The sequence below is a fragment of the Abrus precatorius genome, unplaced genomic scaffold (genome assembly GCF_003935025.1).
Source record: "Abrus precatorius isolate BTA unplaced genomic scaffold, Abrus_2018 Scaffold3, whole genome shotgun sequence".
Taxonomy (NCBI): domain Eukaryota; kingdom Viridiplantae; phylum Streptophyta; class Magnoliopsida; order Fabales; family Fabaceae; genus Abrus; species Abrus precatorius.
This window is the reverse complement of record NW_020874373.1, coordinates 16,705,708-16,730,385: the sequence shown is the minus strand read 5'-3', so window position 1 is coordinate 16,730,385 and position 24,678 is coordinate 16,705,708. Positions and strand designations below refer to the sequence as shown.

Sequence of the window (24,678 nt, the reverse complement as noted above, 5' to 3'; positions counted from 1 at the left end):
GATTTACATCTCAGATCAGATGATGACCTCAATTATGAGGATTTAGAAGAGATAAAGAGATTGCACGGAGATGACCAATACTAGGTCCTCAATGTTGAGATATATTTTGAGGCTGCTCTGGGACTCTATCTATTATAGTTATGTAATTATTATTTGAATCCTATGTATTTTGACAAATAGTTTATAAATTATTGTATTTAACATATATAAATGCGGACTTGTATCCATATTTGTAAAATTATTTCCAGTTGATTATGATTTTTATTTCATTGTTACTTAATTAATATTGTATGATTAGTAAATTTTATAACTAACTTTATTTATAAAGAGATATTTTATTTATCCGTAATTACAATACTTGTCATATACAAAACAGTTCATATTTTATGCTAAGTTTGTACAAATAGAACAAGCAATTTAAGACTAAAATTTTAAGATGTTACATATATTGCACTGCTATTTGAATTAATAATTGATAAAATCTACATTACCTTTATAATTAAAAGGATTTGGTACAATCATGATTGTTAATATTAGATTAATAGATAATAGAGTTTATAGTTTAGTTAATACCATTTTATTTTTAAGATATTAAAAGAATTACGATCATTAATATGAAGAGAGTATAAATATCATCTCAAGTTTACATATATTACAGCAAGCACCTTAATATTTTATGAAATGCAATTCATGTTACTATAAGATTTTACAGCCTTTATGTAGGCCTTTTTTTTTTCAAGCGCTCTAGCTTTCCACTAGACAATTTCGTGCGGTTCATATTTCCTGAAAATACTTACATGCAAGGATTATAAGCATGGCCAGTTGGTCATTATAAATATATTGAGAAAAAGCTTAAAACGTTTTACTTTTGTGATTTTAATTTTAGTTTTTAACTTTTTAATTTAATATTTTAAATTTCTCGCTGACATGGCACTATAAAAATTCAATGCATGACGCAAAATAACTTTGTAATTAGTTATGCTGTAATTCAGGATCAATTAATGTTTAATTAAAAAATCAGACTAAAATTTTTTAAAAGTTGATGAACTAAAAGCAAAATTTTACAAAAATATCAAGATTAAAGGTGTATTTAAATCTTAAAAATTTGATTTTTATTTTTATTTTTTTTGCAATGAAAGAAACTTAAAAGATAAAAATTATGAGCTCAGATGACAAATGCCTAGCCTATCCCCAAGTAGCAGTAACCGCAGCTCAGTCGATGGGGATCTCAGAATAAAAAATCTTTCATGTGATGCGCCACGTTTAGCGAAAAAATCAGCACAGGAGTGTTCTACGACGGATAACGATCATTTGCTTGAAAGTTGAAACAATTTAACACAAATTAGTCAACCCAATTTCATTATAATAAAATATTTATATTTACTGTTATTTCAGGTTACCAAAAGAAAACTTTAACTTCAGTTACTAAAAAAAAAATTAACAGCACTTGAGCAACAGATCAACTGTTCTTAAATTTTGTTCTTATTTTTATCTTAAAAAAATAAAATGATAAAAAAAAGTAAAACAATAGGTGTCAATTGCAATTACGAGTGTATACTCATGGACACAAGATTTTTTCCTCGACACCCAAAAAATAATAAAATTTGAATTCAATGAAACAGGTTATTTCCAGCAAAGAAAATCTATATCATTTCTCGAATTTCAAAAAATTACAATGTTACTCTGCTGCCATATCGACCCAACAATTGTACATATTGCACATCGACGAACCAATTGAGCACCTGCAGCGCCAGTTTTAGAATACAAAAACGCAAGCGCCTTAGTTTTACAAAAATGGCCACACATCTACAAAAATGGGAAAGGCAGCATTTAGAACAATCGCTTCCTGCAGCCTGGGGCTCCACAATAGCAAGGCATTTGCTTGGTCTTCCCGTCGGGGCCCAAGACGCTATCAAGCGCATAACCATAGTCATAAGTCAACTCCTGCAAGCAATCAAAGCCATTCAAGACATTGACTGTTAAAAATACTACAAAGCAACCCAACCCCGAATAACAAATGTTAGCAAGCCAGTTTCGTAATTTTTAACACACATTCCAAAGGAGATTAATTTGGGGAAAATGAAGAAAAGCAGTTTACCTGCAAAGGGGGTATGTTATCGGCAGCAAACAACATTACACGAGCCAATCTCAAATCATGGTGTGTGCTCAAAACACATTGAACAAACAGGTTAGGCTCACAACAATGGTTTATAAACCTAGCAATATTTCCTGTAGATCCTGCATCAATGCAAAACTCTGGAATGCTTTCAGAACCTGGGTCATCATATTTGTCCAAAAGACTCGCAGCAAATGCTCCATTTTGTGACCGCCTCTGTCAAAATTAATGTCATAAAAGAGAGACAAAACAAAAGTTCTCGGCACCAGAAGTAGCTGACAAAAATATAATTACAAGCTTTCCCCATTCAATACCTCTCTTCCACCAAGCCCCTTGATCGTTTGCAAGCAATCTATCTCAAAAATATAATTGTTTTCTAACACACTGTCCATATCTTCCGTCCTAGCAAGTATTCCAGTGTACTCACAAACTGGTGCTCCAGAAGGTATAAAATCCCAGGATCTAACAGCCCATCCTTTTTTTGCAGTACGGAAAACCTATGTAATAGCTTAAATACGTAAAATTAAAAACCCACTATATGTACACCTAACAATACAAAAATGAGGAAACCAAAAATAAGCAACCTCCAGACGATATCTAAGTCCTTTTTGAGATGTTCGGTTCAAACAATCAGGATCACAACCACATTTGGGACCACATTCAAAAACGACATCTTTAGCTTCAATTAACCTGTCAATATATACAGGCAAGCAACATCAAATATTAGAGCAAAAAAGAAGGCATTCAATCAATCAAGTTCTAACCTGTCACCATCCCGAGATACATAGGGAAAATCAGAGCCATTACGCAATGCACATTCACAAGTTGTTGGATCATTGCATTTCCCTTTGCATTTACATCCAATGGCATTCATGGGAAGCTTCACATTTTTTGCAACCTTAACAGACTTAAGATACCTGAAACCTATAATTTTAAAAATTCAGACATCAAACCAAAGAGTGCACAAAGGGAAACTTAGTTTTTGTAATACTTGTACATATTATTGGATAACCATCACAACATTAAGTTGTTAAAAATAAGTCTAGCATATAAGAAAATGAACAGGTGGATAACATGTATAAAAAAATAAATCCACTTCTCCAATCAGAATGATTTTCATAACTGATTGATTTAACTTATTTCAGAAAAATAATCTTATATGACATCTTCACTAAGACAGCTTTGGTAGAAATAAAAATAATAACCCTCCACACCCAAAAAGAAAAGCAATGTTACCACATAGACATCACATAATATAGAACAAAAGTAGAGTTATTTAAATTATTATAATGATTTTAATTATAGTAACCTCACAACAATGTATCATGTATAATGAGTTAACAAAGTAAAATATGTAAGTAAGATCTAGTTAACACATACGAAAAATGATGTATCCTTGAACAATAAAAGAAGATTAAAACCGTACTTATGGCAAGAAATAATCAACCAAAGAAATTTTGAAGCAACAAGAATTCATGCTTTGACTATATACATATAAAGCTGGGATTCAACTTGCCTGTTGGTGGAACAGGGGGATCATCAACCAAATTTGTAGCAGGAATGGGCATATCTTCTTGACCTCCAGTAATATCCTTACAAACCAATCTAAGCAAAGTATAACAAGATGTTAGGCACATATAATTTAGAATATTAAATGCTCCATTGGTTATGCCATCCATTGCCCCAAGGACAATGGTTAAGAAATTAATAAATAGAAAACTTTTATTGGAAATCATGGTGGAGATACACTTGTATCATTAAATGGTTCCAACAAAAACTTTCCACTTCTGATTTTTAATCATTGCCTTGAGCGCAATGGTTAGCAAAACTGAATTTATATAATTTTTTTACCCTCGTATTTCTGCTAGAGTTTGAGGTACACGTCCATAAGTAAAATAAACCTGTTAACACAACAAAATAAGCCAAGATATTTTAAAGCCACACTGCTTAGACTACAAATTAAATCCCCTAAGGAAATGTTTTGTAGTTGGGTTAGAATGAGGTGAAATGTAAAATGGATTCATTTCAATATTTGATGCATTTTAAAAATAGAATAGTGGAAACAAGGTTAAAAAAAGAAGTTACAATTTGATTCTACTAAAAATGTAGAACCAAGGAGAACAGAACAGAACACATAGTTCTGTGTGCTAAACAGTACCTAAAGGAAATAGAAAAATGAACAATACAGTTCTACAACTAGTTATTTGGGTAAGCACAAAATAAACATTAAAATGGGGAAAGAAATCAAGAAAACTTCTGTTAAAAAAAAATTTATGGTACAAACCAGTGACACCACACACACATGGGAAGAAGCCAAGATTACATGCAAGTGGGTAAATGGCCATGTTAGTGATCTCAATGCTCTTTCCATTCTTTAAAAATAAGTGCTACATAGAACTTGATAGTAATTTCTTTATATCTAATGACAGGATTTTATAAGCATCAATAATAAAAGTTGCTAATAACTAGCTATAGTAACATTTTTGTTGTTCTAGTTACTTTTATAGCTCAGTTTGATTAGTTATTCTTTTATATTTGTAATAGAGCCGTATACAAATTACAATATAAAACTAAATAAGTTCTCTTTATCCAATCCAAAAACACTTGAATGTCCTCCACAAGACAATTTTTAAAAATTAAAGATACAGATATGTTAAAAATATTTAAATAATATAAAACAAAACAACGAAGTTAAAACATTTGTTGTTTTGCAAACATACAAATAAAAGAAATAACAATCTAACATTTCATAGCACACAAGTATGGATGAATAGATTTGATTAAAGAGAAAATTTGAGAGAAAGGCAAAAAAATCCCTACATCTAACTGAAAAAATGTCATTTCCCAGGACTATGATCTAGCAACTACCAAAGGCATACTGAATTATACCCCAAGACATACTCAAGCTGCATACAAATTTAAAAAAATAAATTGATAAATACTCAAGTGACCCAGTGGGTACCAGTACCCTGTAGCTTAACTTACCAGGTACAGAAACTTTTGACAAAATGAAATGTCCATGCTTTGAACATCACATATTTTGTTAACCAAAACCATTTTGTGAGGCAGCTACTCTCATATAGAACATTCATGTTGTTGCTATAGAGCACTGCTTAAGATTCTCTACTTTGAAGCAGTTTTTATGTTTCGTTGTAATTAATGATGTTTTAGATGAAAACAAGAAATCTAAAATCATGAGATAATGTGCCGGTGATGCAGTTAAGGCTCATTTAGTTTAAGAAAATATTTTTGGTTTTTATTATTTTTTTCTAATAACAACTACAGAGGTTGTCTGGTTTGCATTTTGTTTCCTATTTTCTAATATTTGTATAAGAAATCTTTTACTACTGAAAACAAAGCTAAAATAGCGATATTTTTTGTGGTTGCTAGTGAAAATAAATAGAAACAAAACATTTCCAAACCAAACAGGTTCTTACATTTTCAAAGTTTCCCTTTACTCTTATAGTTTTTATGCATTGCACAGGATTTCAATTATGACTTAGTTCGGGTGCTATCCCCACAAGGGTCACAAATAGGGATAAAAAAGTTTACTTTTGACACAACTATTAAAATGGTAGGTGCTAGTTACAAAGGGTGAGTAGATGCAATGTTATCATGACTGTAGACAAGGGGATTAAAAGTAATTTTATGTAATCACCCAGTTTAAATAAACATCATTTAAGGGGACTTTTAATCAAAAGATCACATAAGCTGATGCATTAACATGTTTAAACCAGAAGAACCTATCCCTAGTATTAGTTAAGTAACCCCAATTAGTAGATAGTTACAAAGTTACACTATGTTAGTTACATTAGTTAAGTGAGAAAGTTTTAATAAGTCGTGTTGCTTATAAATAAAAAAGGAGGTTAAGAGAGAAACATCTCATCGTTTGATAGAAAATAGGGGCCTTTGGCTTTGGGAGGTGAAGACCCTCAAAGTTTCTACAATATATATCAACTCACTAGGTTGCAGCTCACACGTACATTATTGTAGATCAATCCAAAAGTAATGTATATTTCATTCCAAATATCATGCCTTAAAATTAAACCCCAACCCGTACTATATGAAGAAAGAAACACAGGGGAGACCAAGAGCACAAGGCTCCCACCTATTTGGGTCTTGGAAGGATAAATGGACACAGCCATACCCCATACCCCACAAGTAGAACAACCGTTTTAAGGATTTAACCCCATGACCTATAGATTACAAGGAAGCAATGCAAACATTGCATCATGGCTTGCCCTCGTGATGAATAAAATGAAATTTTATGGAAAAAAAGGCAATCAAGGAATTAAGGTTGAAAGGATTTTATTAAAAAGTATAATTAATACTTTTGTCGCAATTGTCAATAAAAGCATTCTATTTATTGAACCATTAACGAGTGCCTAGGCACTCATTAACAAAAGCCACAAAAATAATAAGCAACAAAACACGAATATGTATTTTGGAAAAATTAGACAGATGTATTTAAACCTGATTTGTGGTTAATGTAGGTTGCCCTTCATGCCTCCTAAGTCGAAACTTGTAGACTGTAAATCCAGATATTCCTTTTTCTGCCCAATATTTGACAACCTGCCAAAAAAGAGAAAAGAACATAAATTGTTTGAGTTATAACCCCTAAACTTGCAGGCAAATGCTGTCTCCATCTCTACCTTGTCAATTAAAAAGTGCAAGATTAGAGAGATGAGTAAATGTCATTATAAAGACAATTAAAATAAAATTAGAATTAGAAGAAATTGAATATAGAAGCTAGCTACGCAAACAAACTTCTATTTTTGGTGCAAAAATAAATCATGAAAAGAAGGCATCAACTCTCCCAACAAATCTCAAAGCTTGCTATAATACTGATTGGCTTTGATAAACAGTTTGAGAAGACAGCAATATTCATCCTAGTGCAACAAATGGAAAGCTTACAGAACTTGCTAATGAGGATGACAATAATAGGATAAGATCATAGTTATGGATATTGCCACTGTTGCGTCACTGCAGGGTGGAGCAGCAATGGGCCACAAAATTGTAACTGTCACGGAGTATTACTTCTATTGCAGAGGTCACAACCTAATTGCAGACAAAAAATCAGGGTGTTGGTGCACTCTATTTTTCTGCTTCAAACACTGCATTGTTTATCACTCTATACATGCATTTATTTTGCTTCTTCTGGTTCACTGTTTTTCTGCTTCAAACCTTGCTCTGTTTCTCACTCTACATCTTCTCATTTCTGTCATCTCCAAAGTCTGTCTTCTCTTTTCCAGCCATGGTATTATCCCAACATCCTCAAAAGAATGGTGGTTCATCAACCTCCACTTGTGCCTTGGTGAAGCCCTTGATATTGCATGGCAATGAAATAGTTTGAAGGGTAACTTGTGATTGCTGTGAAAAAACAACTATTGGAGATATTACTATAGCAAAAAGACACCAAATGGTAATAAGGGGAGATGTGGGTTCTTGTGAGAAAATCCTATTGGAGATTAAGAAGCAACTCATTGCAGCATTCCAACAAAAAAGGCTGAAAATGATGCTGAGTTGAAGGAAGATGAAGATGTACATCACATCAGAGCTGAAAAACGACCAGCAGTTCAAGACGATAACAGTGGCTGCAGCTGCAGCTTTTCTTTCTGCTGCCAAGAAGGGAAAAAAATATCAAAGGTCCTATGGATTTGCTTCTCCTTAAGAATACAGAGGCATCAATTAAATTGGGAAGGGCTAAAAGTCAAACAAGCATTAATGATGCTTGTGATAAAGAAGCAAGGGTTGGAACAATCCAAAACATTGCTAAGTGTGTTTACATAAATTCAATCTTTCAAAGTTGTTAAGCCCAAGCGGTGACTAATAACGATAGTAAGCATGGTTGTTAAATCATAGTAGTCAAAATTGCATGCCACCGCGTAGGATCATACAATTTTATTATCTCTAGCCACCTTTCCGTGCTAGATTGCCCTTGGAGACGCAAAAGACTAGGATTGGGTGGGATCACTGAGCTGGACCGTAAAATTGGTAAGCTCAAACGATCTTGACGCATAGAGAACTTGAATTTTTGGGCAAGTGACTTCATTCCACTCCACAGCCATCAGTTTTGCTTTTCTCAGGCGACTGGGTTTGGTCCTAGTGATTGCGATTTGCTTTGCGCTGGGGTTTTCTCTACTCTATTTTTTCTTTTTAATCCTCATCATCTTTGGGCAACTGTGAGTGGGTCTGTTCTTTGTTCTGTTTGTTGTGGGTAGATTTGTTCAGCTGTTCTGCTCTGCTATTTGACAAAATGGCTTCAACTAGTAGTCAGGCTCTTACCAAAGAATGCACTAGGAAATAAAAGTGATATAGCATGGCAACATGGAATTGCAATTGAAAGTACAAGATCCAATGCAAATATTGTCAAAGTAGTAAGGGGAGGTGCTTATCAATTGAAGCATCACTTGGCTCAAATAGCCAAAGATGTTGGAGCATGCAAATCTGTTCCAAATGAGGTTAGAAAGAAAATGTAGAACTTACTTATAAGCTTGCAAGAAAAGTTGAATAAAAAATCAAATTTCCTTGCTAGCTGTTCTGGTGCCTAGGAGATTGAGAGGGAGATTTTAGATACTAGTGGAAGTAAAAGAAAATCAAGTGAGAATGAGGTGACTTGAGGAGAAAATATTTTTCGGAAAAAGGGTGTAACCACAAAAGCAGCAATCAACAACCTATTAAACAAAACTAAAAGAGAGTAAGCTTGTCAAGCTATTGGAAGGTTTTTTTTTATAATAATGCCATATCATTCAATGTGGCAAGAAGTGATGAATTTTTTGTTGTGTGATATAATAGCTAGTCATGTCATGGATTTAAACCACAAAACTATCATGAAATTAGGGTAAAATATTTGAAGGAAATAGATTTGATAAGGGAGAGGTTAGAAGAAAATAGAGCTGAATGAAATATTGTTAGATGTATATTAATGACTGATAAATGGATTAATAAGAGAAGAACAATATTAAACCTGGTAAATAGTCCTAAAGGAACCTTTTTTTTTTGTCTATTGATGCATCTCATATAGATAGAACAATAAAATATTTAAAATACTTGATAATATTATTGAAGAGATTGGTGAGAAAAATGTAGTCCAAATTATGACTAATAATGCAATAAATTACAAAGCTGCAAGGGAGATGTTGATGCAAAAAAAGAAACGCTTGTATTGAACCCCTTGTGCAACACATTGTATTGTTTTGATGTTAAAGGACATTGAGAAGAAGATAATCATTCATGAAGAAACAATTCCAAAAGATAGAGAAATTATAATCTACATCTATTCAAGGACAGGTCTTATTTCTTTATTGCAACATTTCACCAAAGACAAAGATTTGGTAATGCCAACAATTGCTCGTTTTGCTACATCTTATTTGACTCTAAGGTACCTTCAAGAAAATAGAGTTACTTTGATAAGAATGTTCACATCTAATGAAGGGAAGTGCTCCAAGTTTGTTAAGACAAGGGATGGAAGAGTTATAAAAGCATTGATTTTTGATAGAGTTTTGGAAGGATATAATCACCTATTTGAAGGCTACATTTCCTCTTATCAAAGTTCTTCAAATAGTTGATTCAAATAAAGAAACTATGGACTATATTTATGAGGCAATGGATCAAGCTAAAAAGAATATTTAAACTGCTTTAAATAGTGTTAAGAAAAGGTAGCTAACTACTATAAAATTAAATTAACAGATATTTTGTGATCTGTACTGTATTGTATATTAATTCTTTGTTGTTTATTCTCTATTAGCTATGTACTTATATGGAATATCATAGATGAAAAATGGGATAAACAACTTCACAGGCCTTTGCATGTTTTAAGCTATTTTTTTAACCCTAAAATGCACTATAGTCCTAAGTTTAAGGTTGATTTTGAAGTTAAGCATAGACTATATAATTGTTTGACAAGAACGGTGCTCGATCAAAATGAACAATGTAAAATTGATTGTCAACTTGATTCATTTAGAAAGCAAGATAATTTTGGTAGTCACTTGACTAGAAACATTATTGATATGCATTTGTCAATTGATTGGTGGTGGGTGTCTCATGGAGATGAGCATCCTGAGCTTCAAAGATTTGCTATTCGAATACTAATCTTGACATGTAGTTTTTCTAGGTGTAAACATAACTAGAGTGCCTTTGACTACTATGTGGAAATCATATTCCATTCTGGCAAAAGCTCACCATAAGTGTTAAGCTTAACTTGTAGCTCATCAAGATGTGAGTGCAATTGGAGTATTATTTAACATGTAAGTAATAAGTGTTACATAATTTTTTTTATAGATGTAAAGATCCTAATTTATAGAAATTTTTGAAAAGAAATTAATATTTATTAAATAATTAGATTTATTCTAAGAAGAGGAGCTAACTTGAGCACCTAAAGTTGCAATATTTAGTTTAGTGAAATATAACCGTACTTTGAAAGATTTTTATGAAAGTAGTGATGTAATTGATCTAATTGCTCTCAATGATATTGATGATTGCTATGAGTGGCTGATTGGAGAAATGGGTGAAAATGAGGAAGCTAATGAAAATGAACTAGTCTTTGATGATGATACTTTAACCTAGGGCTTAGTTGCTGATGCTATTAGGGCTGGACAGCCTGCAATTTAACTAGACAGTAAAAATTGAAGAAAAAAGATGCTGCTACTGGTGGCTCTAGCTCTAGGAAGGTGAAGGGCATTATATAAGAGCAAGAGCAAGAGCAAGAAATGGAAGATGATACAAAAACTGAGGAAGAGCACATTTACAGAAGTAAGACTGAGAGTGACGATGAAAAGGGTTATCTTTCAAAAACTAAATCAGATACACTATTGTTGTTTTAGACTATAATATACTCTCTCTGATTTTTTTTTATAAGAAACAAAATAGAATATTTTTTTTGTTCTTATTATAAAAAACAAATGATAGATTCATTAATTATTAAATTTTTTTAAACCTTTTTTTTATTAGTATTATTAAATATACAAATTACTAACTACACCATTTATAATCATGAGTATTTTTGAAATAAAATTTATTTCTATGAAAAACATAATTGATTTAATTGTTTCCCTTGATCCTCATAATTTAATTTTTTGTTTCTTATAAAAAGAACTGGAGAGAGTATTTTGCTTCCTACCCTCTACTTGTATATTTTGAGAGATCATATGTTATTGCTGGGAATTATAAATTTTTTAGTATATTTTGAGCATTTTATGTGTAATTATGTGCATATTAAAATATATGGTCCCATTATAGCACTTTCAAGATCAGCCACTATGCGCTGCTATCCAAAATTAATAATTATGGATGAGATGATATCAAAGAGAAAAAACACAGGTGCTTGAAGTAGAATATAGAAAAATCCATGTGAAACACTAAGTAGATTGAAAGAATTCTTTAAATATTAAGATTTGATATTTTGAGCTGCCAGTGCAAAGATGTTAGTCAAAATGAAAATCAAATTACTATTCAGAAACAGATTTGACCAGGATTTTCAAAGAATTACCTTGTACAAACCATCATATGTGTACACTTTACGAGTGTAACTGCTTGAAGATTCATGACCACGAATAACCCTTACAGGCACACCTTGCTCAACACAATTCTACAATTGAAGTTCAAAGCATGTTAGATGTGCCTTTATACATCAAATACAAGATGCGACGCAAGACACTAACACAACACAACATGAACGCGCAATATGACAAATTTTAAAAATTATACAACATAATGATAATACAACACATAAAATTAACATTAACTAGAATCACAAATCTTAAATAAAATCAATGTTATCAATGGCGGGTGACGGTTCATACGAAAACAAAAAAACTATAAAGTTATAGCAATCGCCATGGCGTGTTATGACAAATTTATGGCAGATATAATAAAATATATAAAAAGTATTATAATATGCATATATAATATTTATGTACACAGAAATTTAATATAAATGTTCAAGAAATTCTCAAGATGGTGTGTTTTAAGAAAAACATAAAAGGGTTTCTTCCTTTCTCCAAAATTACTCTCCCTATTCTGGCCGCAAACCACCCGACAACCACCACGAAGTGACAAACACCTCGCAAAGTGGCAGCAGTGGTGGCCAACGGCTGCTCTGCACTTCACCAACATGATAACATTGCTATTAACAAGTCACCTTAGGGTTTTTTTGTCAGGTCAACCTCTAGACCGGGTCAGGTTCACGGCTCAAGCCTGCAAAAAGGTCATTTTTCAACAATTTCCGCCATGGCCACCGTTACCTCCATGCGTGTAACGGCTGCCAGGAAAAATGCCATAAAACGCTAATGCTATAACAGCGGAGTTAATTTCCACCATCGAATTCTGCCATTTAACAACATTGAATAAGATAATAATGTTTTAAGAGTGTGAATAATTCCAAACATAATAAAATACTACAATTTATCAAATAATCATGATATTCACTTTCATATTGATGTCAAAGTTTTAAAAATACAAGTTAAAAAAATGCAATTAGAAGTATTTGAATTGTCTATGAAGTGTCTAATATGGAGACTTGTTTGACATGAGTATGACATGGGTGGGTACTGTCAAAGCATTTGTAATTTGAAAGCATATCATGTGAATAGTTTTAAATTACTTTAGCATGTTGAGTAGTGAATTGAGGGGCAGTTTTTTCTTCTTTTGTAAGTTGTGGGATAGAGTTGTCATTTGGCACTCTATAAGAAGCAGTGCTTAGGGACATTAGAAGAACATTTCTTCTGTATAGTTTCCTTTTTCTGTTGCAAAATAATACAAACAATCTTTATTTTCTCTTCATTTTGGTGTTTCTGCCCTTTATCCTCTTTTGTGATTTTCGAGTTTGTAAAAAATTGATCCAACCTACCATATTATTCTTAGACAGTGAATGCCACCATAGAAGAAAAAAGCAGCATTCACCAAAACACGATCAAAGGAAACAGCAAAGTATGGGGAGATGGAATAGAGAATCATCTTTGTTGAAAGGGAGTTAACGAGTATGAGAGCCACAATGGAGGCACTGCGTAAGAAGACTAAGGAAAATCAATCAAAACTATTTTCCCTACTTTCCAAAATGCAGAATAAACTAGAAAATCACTAAAGAAGGAAGGTGAGAACTCTGAATCTTCTGGTGCTGAACAGAACAAGATCCCAAAAAAGACAATTGCTAGTAATAGTTCAGGTCCGAAGAAATTATGGAGGCACTAGACAAGTTCCAATAGTCGGTGAAGGTCAAGTTGCCAATGTTTAATGGCAAGGATCCCGCAAGATGGATAACTAGGACTAAGATTTATTTTCATGGGCAAGAAACTAGCAATGCCATTAGAGTCAACCTGGCTCAGCTATGTATGGAAGGAAGAGCGGCCCACTTCTTCAATTCATTTATGAATGAAGAAGACCTCAATTGGGATTGTTTAAGAAAGCTTTGCTCGATAGGTATAGGGGTTGAAGGTAATGCTTATGACCAACTTATGGCCTTGTTGCAAGCCAGCAATGTTGAGGAATACATTAAAGATTTTGAGTTCCTCACTGTGCAAGTCCCTAAGATTCCAGAGGCACATTACTTTGCATATTTCCTTCAGATTAAAGAAGAAATCAAAGGACAAATACAGTGTCCATAAATTGGAAAATCTATCTTGTGCACACTTTATGACATGACAATCAAGGTGGAATTGGAATTGAAGGGAAAGGGCAAGACGGTAAACTCACAAGCAAGAATGAGTCCCGTTTTGGAGTTGGATGGCACGACACACAATTTTATCTTGAAGAAGCTGGTTAATGCAATGGATTTGGAGGCTGAAATAACAAAGAGCATGAGGATATTGATGGTCAAACTACAGAGACTAAGGGCACTTGTTGTGGTCAAATTAAAGACAAGTGGGAGACTCTGTGGAGCAAGAAGTGAGGGTCTTAACTAGATAGCATAGGGAGGAGTGGTGAAGATGAACTCTCGATGTGCGGAGAGAATTATGATGTCTCCAAAATTGAAAGATTATAACAAGGTGTCTTTAACCAAAAAGCAGATGCAAGAACTAGAAGCTTTATTGGGCCATTATGAGAACACTTTTCAAGAGCCAAAGGATTTGCTTCCTTTGAAATCCAAAGCCCACAGTATAACCTTGCTGGCTAGACAAGGACCTTGAATGTACGACCATACTATTATGCGCATAATCAAAAAGATGAGATAGAAAGACAGGTCAAGGAGTCATTTGGCACAACAACAATGCCTATTCTAGCCCTATAATTTTGGTACTTAAGAAAGACCAGTCTTGGAGGATGTGTGTCAATTATATGGCCTTTAATCATAGTAGTCAAGCCTAGATAGTGGCACGGAGTGGCTGACCCCTAAAATGCTATGGTGAGATAGTGAATAACGGGATGACTACTATTTAAGGCAGTTTAGATATCCCTAGAAAAGTTTGCTGGAGATGAAGATGATTGAAGAACATTTGTGTAGCATCAAAAGCCTTGTCAAAGATGGACACCAGAAGCAGTGGAATCGCATAGAACATAGATGAAAAATAGAATGAAGGAGAACTGAGAGATGAGAATGAGAAGGCCTAGGGCTCGCGAGGGAGAAGGAAGAAGATATCAAAAAGAGGGGGAAAAAATCCTAAGATTGTCCCCTTTAAAATCTCCCAACATTTAGAAACAAAGGGCAAATTCAGATTGAGTGCAGATGGAATAGCAGTCACAATAGCCACAATTTCCCGTTTTTGCTGCAATTCATGGACACAGAAGAGTTGTTGGATGAGTTGAATGGAGCTAGTTTCTTCTCCAAATAAAGGGGAGAATATTCAAAAGACAACATTTAAAATTCATGAAAGCCATTATGAACATCTTGTAATGCCTTTCAGGCTCATGAATGCTCCCTCTACTTTCCAATTGTTGATAAATTGAGATTTTGTGGCAAGTTGAGGAGGTATTTTTTTATGACTTCTTAATATATAGCAAGAATTGGACATCTCATTTGGCTCATTTGAATGAAGTTTTGGACATTTTAGAATTGTCTCTTAGCACAAAGGAGTGTTGAGAACTTGGGTCATACTATATTGCAACAGGGAGTTTTTGTGGATACAGAAAAAATGGTTTTAAATTGGCTAGTTTCAAAAAAAGTTAAAAGAGCGAGAGAATTTTTTGGCTTACCCAAATACTATAGAAAGTTCATTTGCAATTATGTGCTTTTGATGAGCTGAAGAGGAGAATGACTTCTGCTTCAATTATGGCCTGACCAAACTTTTACAAGGAATTTACCATGGAATGTGATGCTTTTGGTTTAGGTGAGTGTCATCCTCATGCAAGATAAACATCCTATGGCATTTTTCAGCAAGGCTATGGGGTCCAGAAATTTGACTAAATCTGCCTATGAGAAGAAGTTCATGGCCATTATATTAGCCATTAACCATTGAAGGCCATACCTATTAGGGATGAGATTTCAGGTTGCCACTGATCACAAAAGTTTGAAACAATTACTGCAATAGAAGATAATCATAGACAGAATTGGATTGCTAAATCATGGTAAATAAAGGAGCAAATGCGTTATCCCAAAAAGAAGAGGATGGTGAACTAAGGACGTTGACATATTTCCCTCTATGGTTAGTCAAGCTATTATTGAAGAAGTAATGAAGATGATAAGCTGAAGGAGATTATCTAACAGTTCCAAAAGGGAGAAAATGTCCAGTTGGGTTTTCCTACAAACATGTCAAGATTTTGACAATGCCTATGACAGTGCTAGCTTCCAAAAACATTGTCAAGCATGGAGACAGGGGTCAAGCAATGGCTTGTGCAATAAGCTGAGAAACCAGCAGAAGAAGCAACATGGGAAGTTGCACTAGTTATATGAAGTCAATCCCCTCATCTCAATCTTGAGGACAAGACTCAAGTTGATGGAGGGGGTAATGATGGAGATTGAGAAGAAAATGGGCCTGAGGAGAAAGTGATCCATGAAGCTTCAGCCAAGCCCAGGGATTGGATAGTGTATGTGAGGAAAAGAAAGAAATTAAGAAATATTTGATATGTGCTGGGTTGACATAGTTATGGAGAGAGAATAATTTTTATTACTTAGGCATGTTGACCAATGAGTGGAGGGGCAATTTTTTGTTCTTGTGGAAGTTGTGGGAAAGAGTTGCCGTTTGGCTCTGTAAGGAGCATTGCTCTGAGGCACTAGAAGAACCCTTCTTCTACATAGTTTCCTTTTTCTGTTGCAAATTATACAAACTTCCCTTATTCTCTCTCAACAATGTTGTTTCTACCCTATATCCTGTTCTGTGATTTTCAGGTCTGTAACATCATGCATGATTAAACTCATTTTAACTTTTATAACCAGTAAGGCAGTAAATAGTATAAATTCTACATGCATACAATAGCACTGCAGATATTTCATGAACAATAAGAAATCATCAAAATTCAAAGGCATTAAGAGATCATTCAAATGCACATTGCACACCTTGAGAGCCAAATTACCACGTTCCAACTTTTGATCCCGAATTTGACGCTTATCACCAGTCAAATTATGCCCACCTTGACCAGTGTATACAATATCCTCGGCATTATCAAGATCATCTTCATACATGCCCGACAAAACAATGGCAACAGCAAGTGGGAATTTATAGTTGCTGTGCTGTGACAGCCAAGAGGGGGAAAAAAAGGAAATAAATAACATAGGTTCATATGGCATATTAAACTCAAACCTGTTCTACAAAAGTCACATGTATAGTTTATGATTTTCAATATTTCAAATTAGAACAAAAAGAAATTTCATTACCACTTTAGAATAGGACAAGCCCATATAATCTATGCCATTTAACCAATGGCTATGAAAACCAACTACCACCATTTCAGCACGAGAATAGAACTGATGTCCAACCTCAATACCTGTCATTATGAAAAAAAAAATTTAACAAGTAAATAAGGAACTATTGTCATAAAAAAATAGGATCATTCAGAGAACAAGCTAACTATAAGAGGTAACATCTGTCAGTGCTAGGAGACAACAAGCAGGTTAAATCCATTATGTTCTAAAGGCCAATAGCAGCAGCAATGCAAGATGACCACCAACCTGGAATGTTGCCAATTCTTTTCTCTGGGTACAGTGTCTCATTATTTTCCATCATCTGCCAAAAATCTCCAATTTGAAGATAGTGTTAAAAGAAAAGACAACAAGCTCAGTGTCCTAGAAAGTACAATTAAATTGATTTCAACTAATCATAATCAAATCAAAATAGAAGATAATATAAAAGATTAATAAAGTTAAGACTATACACATCTCTAAAAAACAAAGTTGTCACCACAGACTTGTACAATGTTATTTTATAAAACAGTCCATTAAATTGTTTCAAAGAGATGGATCATGATCAATTAAAAAATGAATTGGTAAGATATCAGGCATCAATCGCTACAAATAAAGAAGAAAAATGATAAAAAAGAATAATGTAAATGCATGGCAATGACAGAGTAATGATAAATATCATAAAAGCAAAATCCTATATTATTAGATCATCTTATCAAAGAGTATCATGAAATTTATAATCAAGATTCTGCCAAAAAAAGAACGTTGAAGTTTCACTTGCCTTGGATACAGCCTTTAGATCAGGTCGCTTGGCAGTGGTCTTTGAACCTTTAAGTCGAGCATCTCTCTGCACATATTAATAAATATGGTTTTATTGATAACTTATTGTAAAACCAATGATGAAGCAAAAAATTTAGCATACAATTAGTAGGATTTGAAGCTCCTCATAGACATTGAAACACACTACCACTAAAAGCAACAGCTTCACTCCAACTGAAGTGTGCTTTACCATTTTAACAAGAAAAGAAAAAATAATTTATAATTTTGGATTTTGGAAGTATTCACCATTAACTCTGAATTTAAAAATTGCCTTGACAACACTCAAAGCTCATACATTCAGCATATTTGCCTAGAATAGCAAAACTATTCAGGCAATATGTGATAATGAACAACCAAATATTAGTGACTGATGAAAGAATTTCCCATCTTCAAATTGAAAAGAAAAAAAAACCTGACATATGAACTGGACACTTCGAAGACCCATGTGCTATGCTATATTATTTTAGTTCAATAATAAAATGAAATGCAGCCTGAAACTTGTGAGAAGATTCTGCTAGTGCTAATGCCCTATCAAAAGTCCAGAGTCATACCAACAAAAGGTCTTATCACTGGCAAACCTAGAAGGCCCAGCAGCAAAATATCGGTTCAGCCAGGAGTAGTGTGTATGATATTTTTTTTTAACACAAATTCCCAAGCATGCAAATGGAAAAGCAATAGTCAATTACTTCTTGGCAGTCATTCATTAGACTCATTTTCAATAGAAAACCAAACACACAGGCAACCACCAAATCCAAATTAAAAAAAAAAAAACAATATCCAATGCAGAACACCAATAATATCACTCTATTCTTCATTCATCCCCAAATGAGATCATTAAAATATCTTTATTTTAGAGTGCATTTAGATAACTGCTTATTTAAACACTTGTTCAATAAGTTCCTTTTAAAATAATAACTTATGCCATAAATTTAACTATAAAATTTATTGGAATAATCTGAAAACAACTTATGTTGATGAGCTGTACTAAGAAACTAATTGAAATAAATTGAGAGTGGCTTATGAAAATTGTTATTTTTCATAAGCTATTCCAAATAAACTCTTAAAAAGACAAGGAACTCCTGGAAGCATTGCTGCCTCATAATGCCTACTGTTCAAAACAGAGAAAAGAGAGATAATCGCATTAATATTACAATCCTCTAGTACCAACAACTAATGGTCACACCAACCTTTGATTTTGACCCTTTTGCCTGTCTAGCGGCTTTCCGCTCAGCCTCAGCTTTACTACATCGCTTCGCTTCTTCCTGCACGTGCCAGAAAGGCAACATCCACCATATTGAACAACAGAGACGCAGCAGAATCAACGGTTGAAAAGCACGATACAGCAGTGAATGCAATATAATTATTGCTATCGTGAACATGATAAGTTAACAAACTAACCTGAACACAAAGAAGATAATGCTTATTAAACAAGCGTATCGTCTCTTTAACCTTAACAAAGTCGCTCTTCTCCACCGAAAGCCCAACCACATTTCCTGATTCCACCTTTCTTTCTTCATTTTTTTCCTCCAGCTTTTGGTGCGCCACCGGCTTCTTCTTTTGTGGCTCCAAAACAACCTCTCCTCTAGCCACACCCTCCTCATCGAGACTTTTTCTACTGCGTTTGTTCGACTTTACCGTCACCTCGTGGCTTTTCACTTTCTCTTTATCTACCTCCGTTTTTTTACGTGCAAGAAGCTCCTCTGTTTTATGCTTCGCTTGAATTCGAGCACTGGCTCTCCGCTGCATAGGCATATCCTTCGACTCTCTCGATTTGTTCTTAGCCGCAGCTCCTTCACCGCCATTTTCCAAGGCGATTTTGGATTCGGAGCTCTTCGCCACTTTGGGAGAAACCATTAGCTGCTGAGGAACAACTTCCAAAGATTGCACAACCATCTAAATCTGAAAAAAAAAACCGAGAAAAAAAAGATAAAATGAGAATGAGAATAAAACACAGAATGTCGAAAACTGAAAACATCAACAAAGAATAAAGCAAACAACCACTTGTAACTAAAATTTTCCGAGAAAACAAAAATCTGGAGGAGTTGCTTCGATTAGAAGTTTCTAGGGTTTGGAGATAGTAAAGATGACGATGAGCGAGAATGAGAGCAGAGGAAGGAGTGAGGTATAGAAGAGAAGTTGAAGATTGATTTTCGTTTTGGTGTGTTGATAACTATAGCTTCCCTCTTGAGTAGCGGAATGAAGAGACGCATTGCCAAATAATATTCACATTGTGTCATTTCGTAGCTCCCATTTTAAATTCATTGTTACATTTTCTATATTTTAATTTTTTTTTATGTTTTCGAGTTCCCGCTTCGCATTTTTACTCCCTAGCGAGTATGTACGAAAGTGCTTTGCGAGGTGGTGGACACGGAGACAGAAATTAGGGGTGAAAAAAATGATTCGTATGCTGCGCGAGGTTTGTTTAGCAGCTAATATGAACGGTCGATATGGAGACTACTTCGTGGGCTAATCTTGCAGAATGCATGAGAAATAATTTTAAAGGTGCGGGTGTTGAGAATATTTTGTATTTTTTTTAATTTGATGATTACTATTTTTTAATATTTTAAAACTTAAAACTTATTTATATTTTTTTAATAAATCATTCGCTCTCATTTTTTACTGTTTATTATATATTAATATAAAATTAATAATTATTATTATTTTATACGTGAAAAATATAAAATATTTTTTTAATTTATAAAATACAGTAAAAATTATTGATTTTAAATTTATTTATAATTTAATTTTATAAATATTTCTAATTGTTAAATAAAAATTATTCAATATATTTTATATTTTTTAAATACAAATACGTATCTTTCTATTTAATACCTATTTTATAAAAAAAACTCATAACCAGTAAATTTTAATTCTGATAATGCTGAATTCAATACATTAATAATATATCATGTTTCATTAAATACACAATCAAAAATCATTATTTTATGAAATAAAAAAATTTATTTAAAGATTTGATGACAAACTCCAGTTTGTTGAATCATATTATGTATAAAAAATGCTAATAACACAATTTTTTAAACTAATTTCTACAGTATATTAAAATTTGAAAGAATTCTTTAACAATTTTTTATTGATCAAAAACAGTATAATAATATATGTTTATTCATAGTCCATATTAGGTTGTGCTTATAGTACATATTTAGGGTATTTGCCTCAGGAACTCCTTTAATAGCACATTGGTGCAATTTCTCTTTCCACCACCAAGTTATTTTCAAAGTGGATATTTTGATTCCATTTTATTCAACGACTATTCACTCACCAAAAAGAGTCAAATCATGAGTCCCGGAGCTTGGACATTTGTCAAGATTCTGTAATAGCAGCACAGCACCTTCTTTTCCTGCAATTCTTCTTCGACCGATGAGAGAGCTCTTTTCCATCTGAATTCTTTGGCATTTATCCATTCCTCAGCTTTTAGTGAAGTTCCTTGCCTTCCTTTAGCATCATCCTTCTATTCATAAGACAATTCCCTTGTCCCCTTCTCTCCAGACAATATCCCCAACCTCAACTTCCTTATCTGGCATGCACTCAACCACCATGGTCACGTGTTTCTCGATGAAAACGAATATGCCCATACCAAGTTCGAGCAATCAAACCCTGGCATGGAAGCCTACGATGTTCAGTTCACCACCAGAGTGAGCAAGTATTCCAAGCTTATTTGACACGCTAAAGCAGAGTCCAAAATTGATTGCACACCTGTGAAGAACCTCTTGTTCTTCGAATGCAAGCTTGAAAACGATTTGTTCAATCTCCAAATGCACCGTAGTTCCCTTAAACAACTAAAATTCGCTGAAGTGAATTGAAGCGTGGTTATGCATATTTTTGTAGGATTTGTTTAAGCGAATCGAAACTGAACCGTTCCTGCGAGAGGATCCAGATTCAAACATGAGTGCTTACAAAACTCACTTTAGTTCTTGAAAGACTTCATGAACCCAAACAAGATAGGCATCATCTCCAATGCCATCACAAACTAGTCAGCACTCTCTTCAAGGACCCACCACTCCTACCTCTCTCATTCAAGGTCAAGTTCCAGTTTTTCAAGTTATTTTCTTGTTGCAACACCCTTCCTTTCCATTCTTCTCTCCTTTTCAGTCCTTGTCACTCTCTCGACATATACAGCTCTGTGTAAAAAAGTTTAAATTAGCGATAATGCCTTAAGAAGAGGAAGTGTCACTCGTTGCTGTAAAAAATTCTATTTCAACTTTTAAGATATGTTCACAATTTATTGGTCGTTAATGTGTTTTCATTTTATTAAATGTGTACTTTAGACCTTTAAATATAAATCTAAGAATTTTCATCTTGAAATTTATTTTTAAAATCTTATTGAATGTTATTGGTATTTAGATTTGTTGGGTAACACTTTCCTTATGATTTCAAAGTAGTCTTGGAAGGCAGTTAATTAATTATTCACAGTTGACGGGATAATAATTATAATAACATTTTTATAATTATTATTTTAATTATACATTATGTTAGTATTAGTTAAAATTATATACTTGGAGAAATAATATTAATTTTATTTAATAATGTAAATTTATTTGTGATAAAAAAAAAAGGGAGTAATTGTATTAGTTTGTCTAATGACATTTTTTTAATATAAAATATATGCATTGAGGCTTTAAATGTTGAAAATAATATTGATTTATATTTAAAAATAATGGTCTAGGTTCACTTATTTAGATCCTGGGTGGAAAGGGTGGACTATTCATTAAGTGGAGTAGCTTGTGCACAATGGAGGTATATTGCTACTACATGCAATAAAATGAGATATAATGGTATGACATGATTTGAAAGCGGAGAGAATTACCTATTAGATGTTGCCTTCAGGAGATAGCGCACTCTACTAAACAGCAGGAGACTGTTAGTAAAGTATAGTTATCTCAACCTTGATTCAGTTATGCATGACCCTTAAAAATATTTAAAAGCACATCATTTATGATATTTTAATAAATTTTTATTTCAATTTCATTTTTATATGTAATTTATTATGCTAATCATGAATTTAAGAATTTATTGTTTTATTGCGTTTCCTAACTTTTAATTTAGGTTAAGTTCTCATAATTTTGATTAGAAAACTACAGTAATTTACATTGTGTTAAAATGTTAGAAACATGTACTATGATTACAATCTATCTGCTTATAAATTGTTTTTTCTTATCATTAATTACAATAGTTAAGGCATTTACCCTTTTTTTATTTTTTATTTTCACTTAATAGTGAAGTTGAAAGCCATTGGAAACTCCAACACGTTCTAATAAAGTCTTTGTTACGTCTTTCTTGTTATGATGGCCTTTTTATTATTATTATTATTATTACACTCTAGATTGTTTGCAACTATCAAGGAGTTAGACCTTATTTTGATGATATAACATGTATGTTTTGATATTAATATTATGCAAATTTTAAGTCTCATTGGTTGTTGAACTATAGATTAATTCTAATAGGCTAACATAATTTTTGGATGTTAAAATTTAAAAATATTATTAAAATTTTGATAAATTTATCATACTACTTATTTAATAAAATTTGTTATTTTGTATTATTATTCAAGTAGGTTATGTTTTTTTGGTAACTTTAGCCTTTGTGGAGGTTATAGACCAATTCCAAGTTGTAAGAAGAGCTTCCTCTTTACATATGTAGTGTTAATGGTTCATGTGTCTCAATTACTGATGAAACCTATAAATTAGGCAATAAAATATATTTATTCTTAAAAATAATTGTCACTCGTATTTACTTATAAAATAAAATAAATTTAAATAGGTTTTTTGTTTTTATATTTCACAAACTGTTTTTTTAATTCCTCTATTTTATTGTTATTTATATTCTTTAAAATTTAACAATTTTAGTTTGTAGTGATAGTTATGTGTAACTTTCATACAAATTGTTATTAAAATTTACTTTTAAAAAACTTTGAAAGAAACCTTTAAAAGTACTGTGATCTTTAAAATCATATATATATATATATATATATATATATATATATATATAAAAGCAATGCACAGAATAATTTATAATATTAAATTTTAAAAATTTTATTATTAGAAAATTATAAAATAAATTTAAACTATTTAATAATTTAATTTACATATATTTATCATATAAATATATTAATTATTTTTTACTATTCAAATAAAATATATTTTGATGATATTATTTTAGAATAATATAAATAAAACTAAGGTTATTATGATTATTAAAATAAGTATTGTTATTTTATCATAAAATTAAAAAAAATTATTATTAGAAAAAAATATTATTTATTAATAATATATGATATATAATGTAATAATATATATTTTGTCGATAATTTTTATTTAACACATATATTTATATATTAAAAATTTGTCAAATAAAAATATAACATATATACATGGATCGTTATATGATATTTGTCATTATTAATATAAATGTAATTATTTTTTACTCTTTAATAAAAAAAATTAATTTAAAAAAATTGTATTAATATCACTAATATTTAAAAGATGAGATTATTATTATTAATTTTATTGTATTATAAGATTATTATAATTATTAAAGTAAGTATTATTATTTTGTCATAAAACAAAAAAAGAATATTTATTAATAATGTATAATATATAATACAATAATGAATATTTTGTTGATAATTTTGACTTAAAATATATATTTATATAACATATATTTGTCACATAAACATATAACAGATCAAATATATATTAGTGATTATATGCTATTTATTATTATTAATATAAATGTAATTATTTTTTCACTCTTTGACAAAAAAATTAATTTAATAATATAAATATATCAACTAATTTTTACTATTTAAATAAAGTACATTTTGATCATATTATTTTAAATAATATAAATAAAATAAATTTGATATTAGACACATCCGTAATGAGTGAATTCTCGTTAACTTTTATTTTTACAGTCAGTAAACGGTAATTAGTCAATATAAAAATTATTTTAATTAATA

The 24,678-nt window shown here is 32.1% G+C and overlaps 2 protein-coding genes across 2 annotated transcripts; both read right to left on the bottom strand.

Moving 5' to 3' along the window:
- Nucleotides 1-1,632: 1,632 nt before the first annotated feature.
- On the bottom strand, nucleotides 1,633-17,726 carry LOC113863063 (histone-lysine N-methyltransferase, H3 lysine-9 specific SUVH4-like). The gene is made up of 13 exons (XM_027496463.1): nucleotides 17,665-17,726; nucleotides 17,154-17,208; nucleotides 16,860-16,969; nucleotides 16,542-16,715; nucleotides 11,604-11,702; nucleotides 6,590-6,688; nucleotides 3,968-4,017; nucleotides 3,633-3,721; nucleotides 2,881-3,040; nucleotides 2,701-2,806; nucleotides 2,431-2,613; nucleotides 2,099-2,332; nucleotides 1,633-1,944 (listed from the first exon to the last, which is right to left on the bottom strand). Exons 2-13 carry the CDS (start codon nucleotides 17,206-17,208, stop codon nucleotides 1,831-1,833), a joined length of 1,473 nt encoding a protein of 490 aa, XP_027352264.1. The 5' UTR covers nucleotides 17,665-17,726; the 3' UTR covers nucleotides 1,633-1,830.
- On the bottom strand, nucleotides 17,430-19,596 carry LOC113862257 (histone-lysine N-methyltransferase, H3 lysine-9 specific SUVH4-like). Its single transcript, XM_027495351.1, has 4 exons — nucleotides 19,101-19,596; nucleotides 18,890-18,964; nucleotides 17,665-17,730; nucleotides 17,430-17,489 (listed from the first exon to the last, which is right to left on the bottom strand). The coding sequence occupies exons 1-4, from the start codon at nucleotides 19,593-19,595 to the stop codon at nucleotides 17,430-17,432; spliced, it is 696 nt and encodes a 231-aa protein (XP_027351152.1). The 5' UTR covers nucleotide 19,596.
- Between the last annotated feature and the right edge of the window lie 5,082 nt (nucleotides 19,597-24,678).